The sequence below is a fragment of the Tetrao urogallus genome (genome assembly GCF_951394365.1).
Source record: "Tetrao urogallus genome assembly, chromosome: 6".
Classification (NCBI taxonomy): domain Eukaryota; kingdom Metazoa; phylum Chordata; class Aves; order Galliformes; family Phasianidae; genus Tetrao; species Tetrao urogallus.
Genome location: NC_136819.1, coordinates 19,614,244 through 19,629,480, shown reverse-complemented (window position 1 = coordinate 19,629,480; position 15,237 = coordinate 19,614,244). Strand labels below are relative to the sequence as shown.

General features: G+C 44.8%; 1 protein-coding gene across 1 annotated transcript in view; it reads right to left on the bottom strand.

The window, feature by feature from the left end:
• Positions 1-2,566: 2,566 nt before the first annotated feature.
• Positions 2,567-15,237, bottom strand: part of PRR5L (proline rich 5 like) — a gene marked incomplete at both ends in the record, with an annotated part of 30,163 nt that continues 17,492 nt past the window's right edge. The window contains 3 exons of the mRNA XM_079536674.1: positions 2,567-2,949; positions 12,069-12,195; positions 13,639-13,779. Coding sequence (XP_079392800.1) covers positions 2,567-2,949; positions 12,069-12,195; positions 13,639-13,779 — 651 coding nt within the window. The remainder of the gene's footprint in view (positions 2,950-12,068; positions 12,196-13,638; positions 13,780-15,237) is intronic.

Sequence of the window (15,237 nt, the reverse complement as noted above, 5' to 3'; positions counted from 1 at the left end):
TCAGGAGGCTGTAGAGAAGGGTCTGAACCCACCTCACTCAGAAGCACCCCAACAGAAGGGGCAGCTCACTGCCCACAGCCATCCCGAGTTCTGCAGCATTCTCTTCCTCGAGGGAAAGAAGGCAGCAGTACCAACACTGACAAAAGAAAGGCTCAAGATCCATCAAATGCCCATGAAAACCTAGTTCCAACCAGATCCTCCGTGTTGGTTGAAGAACAAGTTTAGTTCAGTTTAAAAAGTAAAGCCACCAGCTTTAATTCTCCATAAACAGAACATCCAAACAACCAGGGGAAGTGCTCAATTCAGAGTGGCTCGGTGCAAATTTCCACAACGTAACAGGTACAAAATCAACATTATTCAAAATTATAAATAGATGTAAAACAAAAGACATTCAAGTTAAAACCAGGACTGGGTTCCTATTAGCCCTAGAGATGATCCAAGAGTATGTCAGGAAATAAATCATACTCATTTTCATCACGGAAGGCGGCGCTGCTAACTTTGGGCATTTACAAAAGGGAAATGAGAAGTAAAAAAGATGAGAAGCACTTACAGGAGTGAGCTGAAATGCTGCAGGATCAGCACTTCCCACGTGTACACTGTGGCCAAGAGAAGGCTGCAAGTCAGTGCGTGTGACAGCATCAGGTGGCACAATCAGTCCAATTTAGGAATAAGAAGGCAACTTCCCCTAGAATCCATTTAAAGGAAGGACTGCTTAAATCCCCCTCTTCCTGCCTCCCCAGACACATCCTTCCTAGGAAGCCAACAGCACAACCCAATCTCTCTCACATAATTACAGCAGGGACAAAAACACTGCATTTCTACAAAGGCCAGCAGCGAGGGTGTCGCAGGTGACCAACTACAAGAAAACACAGCCCCTTCCAAGTATCTGGAGATTTGCAAGCCACAGGAGACAAAGAAATATTCTCATGTACACAGGCAGCAAGACTTGTGCTCATTGCTGGGTTTTCTGGTGCTTTGTGGTACAATAACCATCCAACTGCTTTTTGCAGCACATACTACCAAAGTCAAATCCCAGCAGGTCCAAGCTGCTCTTTCAGTACAGCCCATGCAATAAAAGGTGCTTAATGTCCAATGGCAGCGGGGCAAATTCTGCAATTAACGTCACAATATGTAAAAACATCTCCTGAAGACTCATCCTAACTTCCTGTTCCCTTGTCAGGATAGATTTATTTGCAGTCAGTACCACAGGGACTGGATTCTAGAGGCTGTGGTATTATACCCACGTTTTTAATGGGATTTGACATTTAAGGCAGCATTTCAGTTTACCTCTAAGCTTGTAATTACACTTGCAAATCTGCTTAGCGAGGCACCAGAGGACTGCTCCAACAAATCGGTTCTGCTCCCACAGAAGCAGCAGTTGAGAACCAAACGGTGCCATGCAGTGGGCACTGCAACTCTGACACACTGACAACCTGGACCCAATCCTAATCTTCAAAACAAAAATAGGAACAAAGACTACACGTAGTCCTCACTTCATCTTAAAGAAATGCTCACTGAGCGAGATACCACTGGAGGTCAGAAGCACTTCACAAATGTGCTACAAGGACAGCGCTCCGTTCTGCACCCAGCTGCTTATCTCTGGTCTCACGAATCCTGCAAGTGCAGGGAGTACCACAGCAGTTCAAAGAAGAAGCCCTGTAAGTCATCTCCTGCTCTGCACTCATGACAGTCATCCTGGAGAAGCACCTTTAGCTTTCTCCCGATATAAATGCATGGGCTTTCCCTTTCTGAAGGGACTTGTTTAGATTTCTCCTTTCATTACAGCTGCACCACCCCAGAACTTAAATAGCAATTTGATGCCAAATACTGGGATGCTCAGGACTGTATTCGCTCTCACTTTATACCTTTCTCCTTGGTGCTTGATTTATAACATCAACACTAAAGACATTACTGGAACTACATAAAGCACATTGGAAGGGTTCAGCTGGCACTCCATACGTATCCAGTTCTGTTCATGTGTGGGCTAAAAAAAGCTGGTTTCTTCAAGATTCTCTTCCCCCCACACTTGTGGGAAGCAAGTGAAGGATCTCCTTCTCTCAAGCAATCCAAACAGATCTTTCTGCAAGATCCAAGTGGTTTTATCCCTGAGTTCAACTTCAAAAGAGAAAAAGGTAGTCCTTAGTCACCACTTCAACTACAGAAGCAAAGAACATTAAGCACAGGATCCACTGATGCAAACAAGTAGCACAAAACCAGGAAAGACAAAAGCAGAAAGAGGCTCATCTGCGTCATACCAAAGAAACAGAAGGAAACCTGAGGCCAGAAGATTTAGGTTAGTACAGTAAAAGAGCTTACAGAAGGTAAACAGCAACGTTCAACTTTGCAGCCCACCACCCTCAATCGGGAGCCGGCTGTTACCTCTGTCAACAACAATCACAAGCAAGGAAAACAAGTCTGGAGAGCATTCCCAAAGAGACATTAGATCATCCAAGGCCATTTCACTACCAGGAGCAAAACCCCAATTTTCCTTTTTTTCCAGCGGGGGTGACAGGAGCATTTGTCCAGCTTAGCACATACTCTCCTCCTCTCCTCAGAGAGACTTCTTCTAGCTGACTGATGTGCAGTTCAGCTCTGCTGAGTCCTGCCTGCCTGTTGCCATGCCTCCTTCAGGCCCATCAGCAATACTGGGCTCGCTGGAGCACTGCCTGTGGCTGAAACTGGGCTGCAGGAGGAGACATTTATCATTGCTGTCCGACTCCTCGATCACCATGCCTGTGTGCATCATGGAGGCCATCGCCAGGAGCTGAATATCTGAGTGAGCGTTGGCAACAGTGTGGCGACGGATGCTACCACACTTCTCCAGATAAGCCTCACCCTCCTGCTCCGTCAGAGGTGTCAGGGCCATCTCACTGGGCTGCCGACTGCCAACCAGGTGGGAGGAGTAACTCAGTCCACCAGCTTTGGAACGGGATCTGGAGTACCGTCTCTCTGGGAAGAAAAAAAAAAAGGAGGCAGGAATGAGCAACAGGGCAGAGGCAAAGCTTTGTCCAAGCTGTTAGGCTGGCTGCAAGACACAGAGGGGACTCAGCTCGCAGCCACACTGGGTATCTCACCAACTTCCTTGAAGTGCAGGATTTCATGTCCTAAGGTCAGAAGTCTTTCAGATCATGTAGGAGACTTCCCGCAAGACTGCAGAGCATAAGAGATAACAAAAAGCAAAGCAATGCGCTGTTCTCTGAAGGTTATGAAACAGCTCTGAAAGCTTGCATCAGTAAGAAAGGCAGAAAACCAGCTCAGTGTCGTTACAAGGAGGAATGGTGGAGCAGCCAAAACTCCACCACTGACAGCAGCCAGATAATGACAACACTTCACCCTTGTGCTTTCAGTAACACATTCAGAAGATTTCACTTTGTGCAAGTAAGTTTGAGGCTGGTTGCGGTTGATATCTTCCCTATGCATCCACTGCAGCTCAAGTACAGCAAGTGATGGTGTTGGTCATCAGAGAAAGGTCATGTAAAGGGAACCACACCAGCACTCCCATAACTCCCTGCAGCTGCTGGTAGCAGCACAGCAGCACTGCAGCACAGCACCAGCATCACTGGTGCTGTCTGCACCTAGGCTGTGAAAATTGGTCTGGTGTCAATGAGACCCAAATAACATGGGAGTCCAAGCAGCAAATATTTCTCCACATTGCACGTTACTTATCAGGGCTTCTTTGCTGACTGTTGTCAAAAAGGTCAAGTGCTGATCCCCCCCAAAAAAGCAGCCAATGGTGGGGTAGTTATTTACTTGCAACATGACTTACTCAAGCACTTTGATGCCCACCTCCTATCTAGGTTAGGAACACAGCCACTGCTATGGGCTGCTCAGTTCATTGGTACAGAGGAGAAAGGGAACGCAGAAGCTTTCTGATGTTGTGTTCACCACAATGTAATTCCACAAATTAATACTTACATTATGTCTATCTTGCAACAGTTTTATCTATGCAGAGGTTTCTTGGCTTAGGAGAGGCCTGAGAAGATGAATCTGAGCCAAGCAAAAAAGTGGTAAATTCTCTTGACTCCATTGCTGCAGATTTTCCAGGGCAAAATCTTTGCTTTTCTCCAATTCTAAACAGCACATTTAAAATGAAAATATGCTCTATTTAAACAGGCACAGCTTGCAGCCCTTCCCAAGAGGCCAGGATACACAGGAAAATGAAAAATCATAGCCATGGCTTGAGCTTCACTTAATAAATAAATAAAAATATTCCCGTGAGAAAGAAGTGCCACTGCATGTGTATACTTTTAGTGCCGCTAAACAGCCAAGCCAGAGGACTTGGGAGATTAAAGTCCATTGAATACAAGAACACTGTAGGAAGCAATAACATAAAATTGCTCCTGCCAAGCCTGGCAACCATCCCTGCACATAAACTGGAAAAATTGGTCCTGACATTCCCTTCTGGTACATCCTTGTGTTCTGTGGCAGAATGGCTAACAAGCGCTCTTCAACTACTGTAGTTGTTTGCAGTCCAACCAACCAGGCTGTATTCATCAGTTCTGAGGCTCCCGTGCTATGTGTGTACTTGTGTTCTTACATACACCTTTACACACGCTCACTGAGGAGGAGACTTTACAGATTTGATGCATGTGTTGGTGCTTCAGCATCTGACATTATCCAGATTTCAAAATCTAACTACAATCTGAGAGACTGTAAAATCTGCTGGTATTGAAGCGAGCACTAGCAGCAACACTGCACAAGACCACGCTCTTCTCCCCAAGCCTTTATCAGCATGAGAATAGGAGTACAACGCTGCCTGCTGTGTGCAAAAGTAAAGCAAAGGTCCTGAGTTTGACCACACTGCAGTAACCACCGTAACCCAGATACGCTGCAAGGACAGAAGACGCTCTTCAGCTCAGCCCAGAACTAAGCAGGGATTGGATTGCAAAACATCCACAGACCAGGCAGACGTGAAGCCTGTGTGAGCTGGGGCCCAAACTGCCACTGCACAGCCACAGCTCACCCAGACCACGCAGCCTCCAGTGTGAGTGCATCCACACTGCACACAGACCCACGCTCCCATGGTTTCTTATCTCAGTAGAACTTTACTCCTAATGCATATTTCAAATCTGAAAAATCTAAGCTTTACCTCTTCCCTTCTATTCTACTATAGTCAAACAAGTGGGACAAACAGAGAATGCTAAAAAGGAGCAAGGCAAAGGACATTCTTGAAATTGCAAATAATCCAGAAGTTCATGTTTCAGTTCCATCTGATTTCCTACTCCATTAGCCTTAGATTGTACCTCTGAAATTCTTGAACGTCCCTTAAACACACTGTCTTAAATACTGCAGCAGTTAGAAGAGCAATGCCTGCCATCATGGAGAAGAAATGATCTGTGGGAAGATTTGCCTAAGAAAGGGATCAGCGTGCTCCCCAGTACATCGCAGGGACCTGAAACCCCCCCTCCAGCTCCTCTTAAGCCACTGTCACCCACATGTTAAGGAGGCAGAGCTCTTAAGTCATTATTTCTATTTCTGAAAGAGATGCTCAGGTCACTCACACATTACAGGAGCCAGATTTTAATCTCCACTTCTACTAAAGCATGATGCACAGCTCTTTGCTGACACATTAGCCAAACACATCATACACCTGAGGAAAAGTACTTCCTGCATCTATGCTTTTGCTTTCCAAACATTTAATTTGAAAGAGCACAACTAGGCCTGGCCAGCAAAGAACCTGAAGTTTGTGAAGATCTATTCTGACACTTCAGTGGCTACTGCTTGGATCCAGACGCCAAGCTGTTTCCCATCCAGAAGGCAGCTCCCTGCATAGCTCTGTACACACAGCTCAGCAGAAGTGCTAGGAACAAGATATCAGCAGAATTTCATTGGTGGACTTAGGAACACACCTGGTTAAGTGTCTCAGCCGGTTTGATAACCTAGACCAATCTCTGACCATAACATTCCACAGGAGTTAGGACAGAGGGGAGAAGAGGAAGGTGATAGCAGCGTGAAATAAGTTACAGGCCAGAATGCTCCAATTTCATCTCAGATAGCCATGGGTGTTATCTGACTTTACAGCACTAGAGAATGGCCCTGTCTCCTGCTGTCACAGTGAAATTGATGAGATTCCACAGAAACACGTGTTGGAAATGTATAGCATAGCTGACAGGTCTCAGCGGAAGAGGTCAGAATTCTTCCTTCTCTTGCCACCAAGTATTTAGCCAGAAGCTGTACCTGGTTAAGATAGGATAACTGAGCAGGAAACAAGAGGTCTTGCTCTTATTTTCTCCCCACAACAGCAGCAGACATTTTTAAGACATTAAGCCAGGCAATCTAATGCCAATAAGGGCTGCACGTAACCACACAAAAGTTGTGGATCTTCCTTTAGTAGAGGTTTCCTTCAAGATCAGGTTTGTTGTAGAAATGGGTTACACAGGACTGAACAGGTACTGAAACAGGAATGCATAGTGGAGAATTTATCAATGTTTCTTCTCTTCAGGTGAGGGATGACCTAACTCTTCTGAGGAAAAACTATCCGCAGATGATTTTTGTGAAACTGAAGTAAAATTCTTTACGATAATCAGAAAAAAAGTTAGGCTGAACTCTGAACATAGATTTATTGCTTTACTTTTCCTCCTTTGATTGCTCTATCCAGTAATCACAGTCCCCTGGGAAATTAAGAACAGTCTGCAACTCTTTTTTTGGCCTCTGCTCTGTTTGCACAAGACCAGGCCTGCTGGTAACTGATAGGAGTGGCTTCTCTCACCAGCATAAAGGGGTCTTAAGACAGGAATTGGGAAAGTTCACTAAAAGAGCTTTAAACAGGGGGGGGGGAGGTGTAACTGAGATCACTAGAATGGAACCTGTATGTAACGTCCCAGTGCTTGTAGGAGAGGGATGTGCTAATGAGATCCCACAGTCTTGAGTCTTGATTAAGGAGGACAACTCACCCCTTTGTAGGAAAAACACGACGGTTGGTGTGAGCTTGGTGACTATGGAAACACGTGAGTACGGTCATGAGGGTATTATGATTACAGCCACTCAACAGGGGGCCCAGCTCAGGTGTCTTTACACTAATGCACACAGCATGGATAATAAACAGGAGGAGCTGGAGGCCATCATGGAAACATGGTGGAATGACTCTGGAATTACTCACTCAGCTGGAGTGCTGCAATGGATAGCTACCAACATTTTGCAAGAGACAGGCAAGGCAGGAAAGGCCGTGGTGTAACCTTCTATGTTAAGAAAAAATGTGTACAGAAATGAATGATGGTGATAATAGGGTTGAGAGCTTATGGATCAGAAAAAAAAGGAAAGGTCAATAAGACTGATATTATCACAGGAGTCTGCTACAGGCCACCCAGCCAAGATGAAGAGGTGGATAAAGCTCTTTTCAGACAGTTGGGTGAAGTCTCTCTCCCTTGTTCTTGTGGGGGACTTCAACTTCCCAGACATCTGCTGGATTTATAATACAGCAGATAGGGAACAGCCCCAGGGGTTCCTAGAGTGTGCGGAGATAACTTTCTGACACAGCTAGTGAAGGAGCCAGCAAGAGGAAGCAAAATCCTGAACCTGCTGTTTGTTAACTGAGAAGGTCTTGCAGGGGATGTAAAGGTTGGAAGCCATCTGGGGCATAGTGATCATGAGATGCCAGATTTCCTCAATCCTTGCTGAATCACTGAGGGGAGTCAGCAGAGCTGTCATCTTGGACTTCTGAAGGGCAGAATTTAACCTCTTTAGGACTATGGTTGAGAGGGTCCCTTGGGAGGTAGTTTTGGAGATCATGGGAGCCCAGGAAGGCTGGGAATACTTTAAGGAAGTTATTATGAAAGTGCAGGAGCTGATCATCCCCAAGTCACAAGAAGACAAGCCAACAGGCAAAGAGGCCAGACTGGCTGAACAGAGATCTTTGGCTGAACCAGAGCAGAAGGAAAGTTTATAGTTTCTGGAATAGCGGGCAAGCTACTTACAATGAGTACAGGTATACAGTAAAGATATGCAGGGAGAAAATCAGAAAAGCCAAAGCCCAGCTAGAACTGAACTTGGCCACTAAGGTAAAGAACAACAATAAATATTTTTATAAATACATCAACAACAAGAGGGCTAGAGAGAATCTCCATCCCCTGTTGCATGCCGAGGGCAACTTGGTGACCAATGATCAGGATAAGGCTGAGGTACTCAATGCCATCTTTGCCTCTGTCTTTAAGAGTAAGATTTGTTATCTGTCATGGTTTTATGATTTTTGGTCATCAGTATTCCACACCATAACATCACGTAATGCACTGGGGGGTGGGGTTTGATAGTTGCCGAAAGTTCATCCGACGGAGAAGAACATTTCCCCAGGAGGCTTTGCGGTCAGCAAGGAGATATAACTCCATGCAAGGTCACTTGATTTCTCTTCTTTGCCTGCGCTTCACCATCTGCACTTCAGTCACTCAACTGGACTGCACTTCTCACGCCAGCATTGTGGTGAGGTCTATACAATTCAGACAGACTCTCTCTCATTGTATTTTACTAGTACTATATTTAGTAAAATCATTTGTTCCACCTCAGATTAGTGCTGTTGTTTTCAAGTATTTTGGGGTCCCCTGTTTCCCCTTTCCCAGAGGTGCTGATCCGCAGTTCCCTCCGCCCTGCTGGTCATGGAACTGGGCCGGACCAGCCCATAAACCATTGACATTATCCCTTGAACACAGCCCCCTATGCTAGTATATATGGATAAGGTACAGAATACCATGGGCTAAGTGTTGGGTCCCGCATTTTGTTCCCAGCAACCCCAAGCAAGCCTGCAGGCTTGGGAAGGAATGGCTGGAAAACTGCCTAAGGGAAAGGGACCATAGTGTACTAAGGGACAGTCAGCTGAATATGAGCCAGGAGTGTGCCCAGGTGGCCAAGGCCATCCTGGCTTGTATCAGGAATGCTGCGGTGAGCAGGACTAGGGCTGTCCTGCCCTAAGTCAAGGCCTCACCCATTGTATTGTGTTCAGTTATGACACCTCAGTACAGAAAGGACACAGAGGCTGGAGCAGGTCCAAAGAAGGGCAACAAGGCTTGTGAAAGGAGGAGCAACTGACGGAACTGGGGCTGCTCAGTCTGGGGAAAAAGGGAGGCCTTAATGTTCTTTTCCAATATCTGAAGGGTGCCTACAGTGAGAGCAGGACTGGTCTCTTCTCACTGGTGACAGGACAAGGGGAAATGGCCCTAAGTTGCCCCACAGGAGGTTAAGGTTGGATATCAGGAAAAACTTCTTTAGAGAAAGGGTTGTTAAGCACTGAAAGAGCCTTCCGTGGGAGGTGGTTGAGTCATAATCCTGGATGTGTTTAAAAACCATTTGGATGTGGTGCACAGGGAGAAGATTTAATGGAAGGTTGTTAGGGTTAGGTCATGATCAGACTCATTGATCTTTAAGGTCTTCTCCAACCTGAGCAATTCTATGATTCTCACACAACCTCCAGCTGTGAACTGATGGCTTGCAGAAAACAGACCACAGTCTGATGCTTCTTAGCCATCTATCCTTCGTCTCTCCCCTGATGCTGTGCTTATCTTACGGAGCAGGGCCCTGCCACACACTGGAACACAAAAACAATGCTACGTAATGCACTGTGTCAAGTTGCCATAAGAACTGCAAGGCACAGAACTCCATCCTGAAAGAAAAATCTGACACGAGGAGAAGAACAAATCAGCAGAGTGCTGAAATAAAACACTCTGACCTCCTATGACCTTTCCCATTTGAAATCCTCCTTGGAGCAGTCCTCCAGGGAGAATGGCATCTCAGTTTAACGCCTCCAAACCTCATTGCCCAGAGCTACGATCCAGCACACACAGTAGCTGAACCACAACCACATCATGGCACAGAAGACAAAAGAGCTGGCAGAGAACTCAAAGATTATTTTGTGTGTTCTCATGGGTTTCAGAATGGAAAGAAGGTCATTTCACCTATAATGGATGGCCTGTTGCCAACAGCCAGAGAAGATGCTCTCTTAAAGGAACTATCATGCATAGTTTAACTAAAAAAAAGTCTGCTTTGCTGTGCTATAGCCAGGAACATGAACTGGGAAGAGCTTTTAAGGCATTATTTTGGAGGCAAACTCAAATAAGCTGTGATGCTAGGTTTAATATAAAGGATGAATAGCAGGAATGTTTTTTTTTTCCTGTATTAATAATTTAAACATTGTTTCTGAGACAACTGGATCCCTTCAGCACACTGTCCTTACTGCTCAGGTAGCGACTAATTACGCAGAGTAAGCAAGTAGAGTGGACAACAGGAGAGTAACAAGCACAGTGAAAGGAATACAATTCAACTGAAGTAATTATGTTTCCACCAAAGCAGGGTGAACTACAGAGTTCAGAATGAAACAGGCCACAGACTCCGGCATCCGAGTCAGGCTGTGTGATGCAAGTTGCTTCCCCTTGCTCCACCTAGACTTTGTGATTTGTCACTTCAGCAGGGGAAGTTCCCTTCCCCAAATCCACTCTGCAAGCTGTTGTCCTCTTCCCCCCCCTCCTCCCCCCCCCCCCCCCCCACACACACACACACCTATTCCTACTGCTCTCCTCTCTCAGCTTAAATCAAGTTTAACATACTGCAGCCTTGAAGGCCAAAGCCTTATGTTTATTCGCAGCTGTGACCTCAATCTTCCTCAATTGCACTTCTCAAAAACCAACGCAACTTGAAGGTTGTGTTCCAGATAGCAGTTTGGACTCCACAGCATCTACTGAGAATGCAAACACATCCAAAGCCCAACAGAAAGGCACCACAGAGCCACTGTAGGGCAGGGAATCTACTGGGACTCTCCATCACTACCAGCTGCCTAGTGACAGAATACACCAGCTCTGAGAAAGCAAAATAAGTGACAGAAAGGAGAGGGGAAGGGAGAGAAATCTGGTAGGAAGCGGCAATTGCTAGATGAAACTACCACCACAGAAGCTTATTTGCAGGAAAACGCTGCTCTTTCTGTCTCTGCTGTGTAATGCAATGAAAAGTTACTTCTCTTTGCTCAGCATAGGGTGGAGCAGGGGCAAAAGGCCACCTTGGAAATACACAGAAGTAAATGACAGCTTAAAAAAAAAAAAAAAGGACATACAATGATTTTAAGGCACATGAACTGGCCTTGTAAAGTTGACGTGAATTTTGTTTTTATGATACCAATACTTTGCTCACTGGCAGAAATCCAGGCTAGCTAGGAACTTCAGTATAGGTCAGGCAGTTACACTTCCCCAGCACTACAGGCTGGGAGTTTGTTAAAGACAGAGAGCATCCGAGCCCTGATGAACCATTCTACCATAAGACCATATTCTGCCTGTGCTGCTAAGGTATAACACAGAATAGCCTGTGCCTTCATCTAGACAAAGTCTGTATCAAAGGAGAGGCTACAGCTTATAAAGTACCACAAAACAGTGCAGGGCTAGAGCTTTCTTCATTTACTTCATTTCAATCTTTCTGGTTACCTAAACAGCACTGCCACATCTATTTCTTAGCTAATCTATTTCTCACAGGCCATGCTTATTAGCAGGGCTCTTGAATAATACGTAGAATACGTAGAGGTTTTCCACTATGACCATCACCTTTCTGAAGTGACGTGATAGTTCTCTCTCCTAGCTCCGTTTATCTACGGTTTAAATAAATCATGTTGTTTTTTTCCCCCCCAAACAGAATGCTCAAATGCATGGAAGAGTCCATGCAAAAGTTAAAACAATCCCTCAAGATGAATAGGCAAGTGAGCAGTTTGCAAAGAGTGGCAGATGCAACAGTAACTGCTGGAATCAAGGTAGTGAAAACAGGTGAGCCGGTAGGAACAGGAAGCAGGTAGACAAGAAACATGCAATTTCACTAGTGCAACAGGGGGAGAAAAGCACCTCAGGCACAGACTTTAAAATCCAGCCTGCCTCCAGAAAGTGGGGATTTCGCACTTGTATGCAGTGGAAAATGAAAAGCAGATCAAAAAGATCTACATTCAGAAATATGTTAACCAGGACATTCTTAAGGGTGCTTTAACCTTTGTTTCCTCTCTCCTGGAGTCATGCAGCACTTCCTTTCTAGCACAGATGTGCCCTGCATCCTATTAGCCAACCTTGGTACCACACAAACTGTTTAAAAGAGCTTCCGTACGCTGTTGCATGTCTTACCAAGCAAGCAGGTGCTACCAGAGAAGCTGTGGTCCTCACACAAACCTAAGTATGGTGACACCACCTGCTTGACCAATTCTTCCAGCTGTAGGTAGCTCTCACTGGGGCCATCAGGTTCATGGACACTCTGAAATTTAAAGTTGAAATTAAAGAGCCATCATTACCCATCTGTAGTAAGTTTCTACTAAAGTCCAAATATCTTGGCTCTGGAATATCACAGCCATATCAGTACAGAACTTAAAGGAACACAGCTGAAGAGCCAAAATGGAGACTTGCATGCTGATCACACCAGCCTCCTTGTTCGAATCATAGTCAGACTGCCAAGAGACTTTTTTTTTTTTTAAATGACCAAGGGATAGTAAACAAGCTACAGTAACATGAGATTTACACAGAATAACTACAGAAACACCGCTATACCCAAGCACTCCTGCCAGGAAATATCTCTGCGGAAATGCCTTATCACAGCTTGGGCAAAGCCCTGCTCTTTCCTTAAGACAGGCTTACAGGAGAAGCACCCTCTCTAGTTCAGCTTACAGTTATGAAAGACTGTAACTAAGTAATTTAACTGTAATTTCAGAGAGTGTCCACAGACTAGCTTGCTGCAAACCCTCAGTAGGCTTTTCTTTCTCAGATGTGTCACTAAGATTCTCTTTGCCCCCGACTCTTTTTATTATGATATTTTATGGAAATTGAGCTAGCACTCTAATATTTCCTGCTATTACAGCCTGGGTCACAGGGGATACCTGAATTGAGCGACAACTTGCACAGAAATACTAGCTTAGATACTGTGCAACTTCGATCATACATACTTCAGCAAGGTTTACTCCCCATCAATCATCATAAGGTATATCTGAAGAGAAATTAAAGTGAGAAGAGCCCAAACAGCTACCTGGATTATGGTATTTTTCAGGACTGCCAGGCTGAGCAATATTAAAGAAAAAGGTAAACTTGGCCATACACGTCCTGCTTGGAAGACAAGGATTCCATTTTCTTCAAGCCTGATTATAAAAGACAGTCCTCACAAGAAGTCTGCGTTCCTTGCAAGATGCCCTTGGAAAACCTGCACCATTTTGCATGCTACCATAAAGATATTCCTTCTCTCATAGAGAGGGTTCAGCATCCCATTTAGGAAAGAGGAAGGTACTAGGGAGCCAGCAGGCAATACTCCTTCCAATGCCTTTATTACCCGTATAAAGAGACTCGCTGGGTCATTAAAAAGCTGACAAATCAGGAGACCTACGTGTTCACAGAAGTTGGGAAACTTATGAGGAAATTAGAAAACTACAGGGACTGTCCCTAGCTGGAGAGACAAAGTACCAAGGAAAATGCAAACAAGAGCAGAACTGGGCCCTTTCACAGACCTATCCTTATCAACTGCCAGGAAAGCTCAGGACATTAACCATTGAAAGTCAGCTTTCATTTTTACATTCAGCACTCTCACAGAAGACCACATATCTTCCCCTTAACCTCACCCTCTGCTCTCCCCACTCTCCTTTCCAAAGTTTGTATCAGTTGGGTGAGGACAAGAGTCTCAAACAGAGCAAAACAAGGAAAACCAGAAGCTTCCCACCTGTAGAATTAATAGCATCTGGACAATGGAAGCTGGAAGCTTTGTCTGGACCAGAGGAAGAATTTCTTCCAACTTCACTTTTAGCAAGACCAAGTCTCTGAAACCAAGAAGAGCAATCTGACGGATGGTCAACTCCTGACCCTAGAAAACAGAGAAGGCAAAAATTCAAGAGTTGGTAAAGGAATATGGGAGCACCACAACAACACATGCATATACATAGAGAGAACGGGCCTATCCTGCCCATCGCTGCTGTGGTGAAGCACCCCCAGCTGCTCAGTGTGAGGACTTCTGGTGCTGACAGCTTCCTACTCAGTCTCTGTCCCACGTAAGTTTTGAAAAGAGTAACATCTTACGTTATGTGTTGCTAGGCTTGGAGTAAAGCCAAAAAGGGGCCCGTATTTCACCAGAAGGGTGAAAGTGTTCATAAAACCCAACTGGCAGCCAATCTGGTCACAAACACCTGAAGGCCAGGGTGGATGCAGTTGGTGCTTTTGATGCTTGGAGCTGAGAAACCACTAAAGATTTTGTAGGGAAAGAGCTCAGCACAGAATATTCCTTAATCAAGCCTATACCTCCGTTCTGTGTCTAAAGTGCAGGTGCTGAGCAGACAGATCCGGCTAGTAAGACAAAAATCCACAATGCAGTCAACTATAGATTTTAGGATTTAGGCTAAAACAAAGCTAGTTGGACTGCTTGTATCAGCATCTTTTAAAAGCAAAAAGACAAAATGAAGACAACAGCTTTGATTTCCTCCACAAAGCATACTGTAACCTTCAGCATCAACAAGTGAGTTAGCTTACCAAGTGAAGACACAGTTCTGTTTCTAAGCACACCAGACATCTTTGGACCCCATCGAGCATTCTAGTGTTACTACATTTCCTTCTGCTAGGCAGAAGGTACACGTGACTTTATCTTGACCCATTTAACAGCAAAAAGTTTCCTCCTGGCCCTGCTTACCTCCCGGCCTAAAGTTTTCCTTATTCTCCCCAACACATTAATCCCTAACCTGCACTCCATTTTGTAACCATTTTATAGTATCCGTAACATACTCACTGAGGCAAATATTTAGCTGGAAGGAATTAAGATCAGTTAATTATTAATTCATAATGGTTTTAATGTCATAATTAACAGCATCATCAATATGTAAATACGATCTAAAGGCAGAGGGGTGGCAGGCAGCATGGCCACTGTAAAAGCACTTTACTGTTTTTAAACCATCACTGAGTGCTTAGAAACATCAAGGTGTAGAACAGTCTGGCTCATGTTCATCTCCAAACTGTATTTCAGCAGCTGCACACTTTTTATTTATCCCATGTGGTTTAGCCCCATTAATTTCATATCTCATTTCAAAATGCAAACATACCGCTGTGCCAAACAAAACAAGACTTGCTATTCTTTTTCCACACCAACTGGTTACATCAACAGCTGCAATTATATTAAAGTCAGTGACCTGTTTACATAGTTTTCCTCTGTACAGCAATTTAACCCACTTGGCCGCTTAAAGGTCATACTGCTGCAACAGCTACGAGCCTCACGTTCAAACTTAGTTGAGACACAAAGTTACTTCTGGTCACTGCCACCAGTAACATGCTCACATAT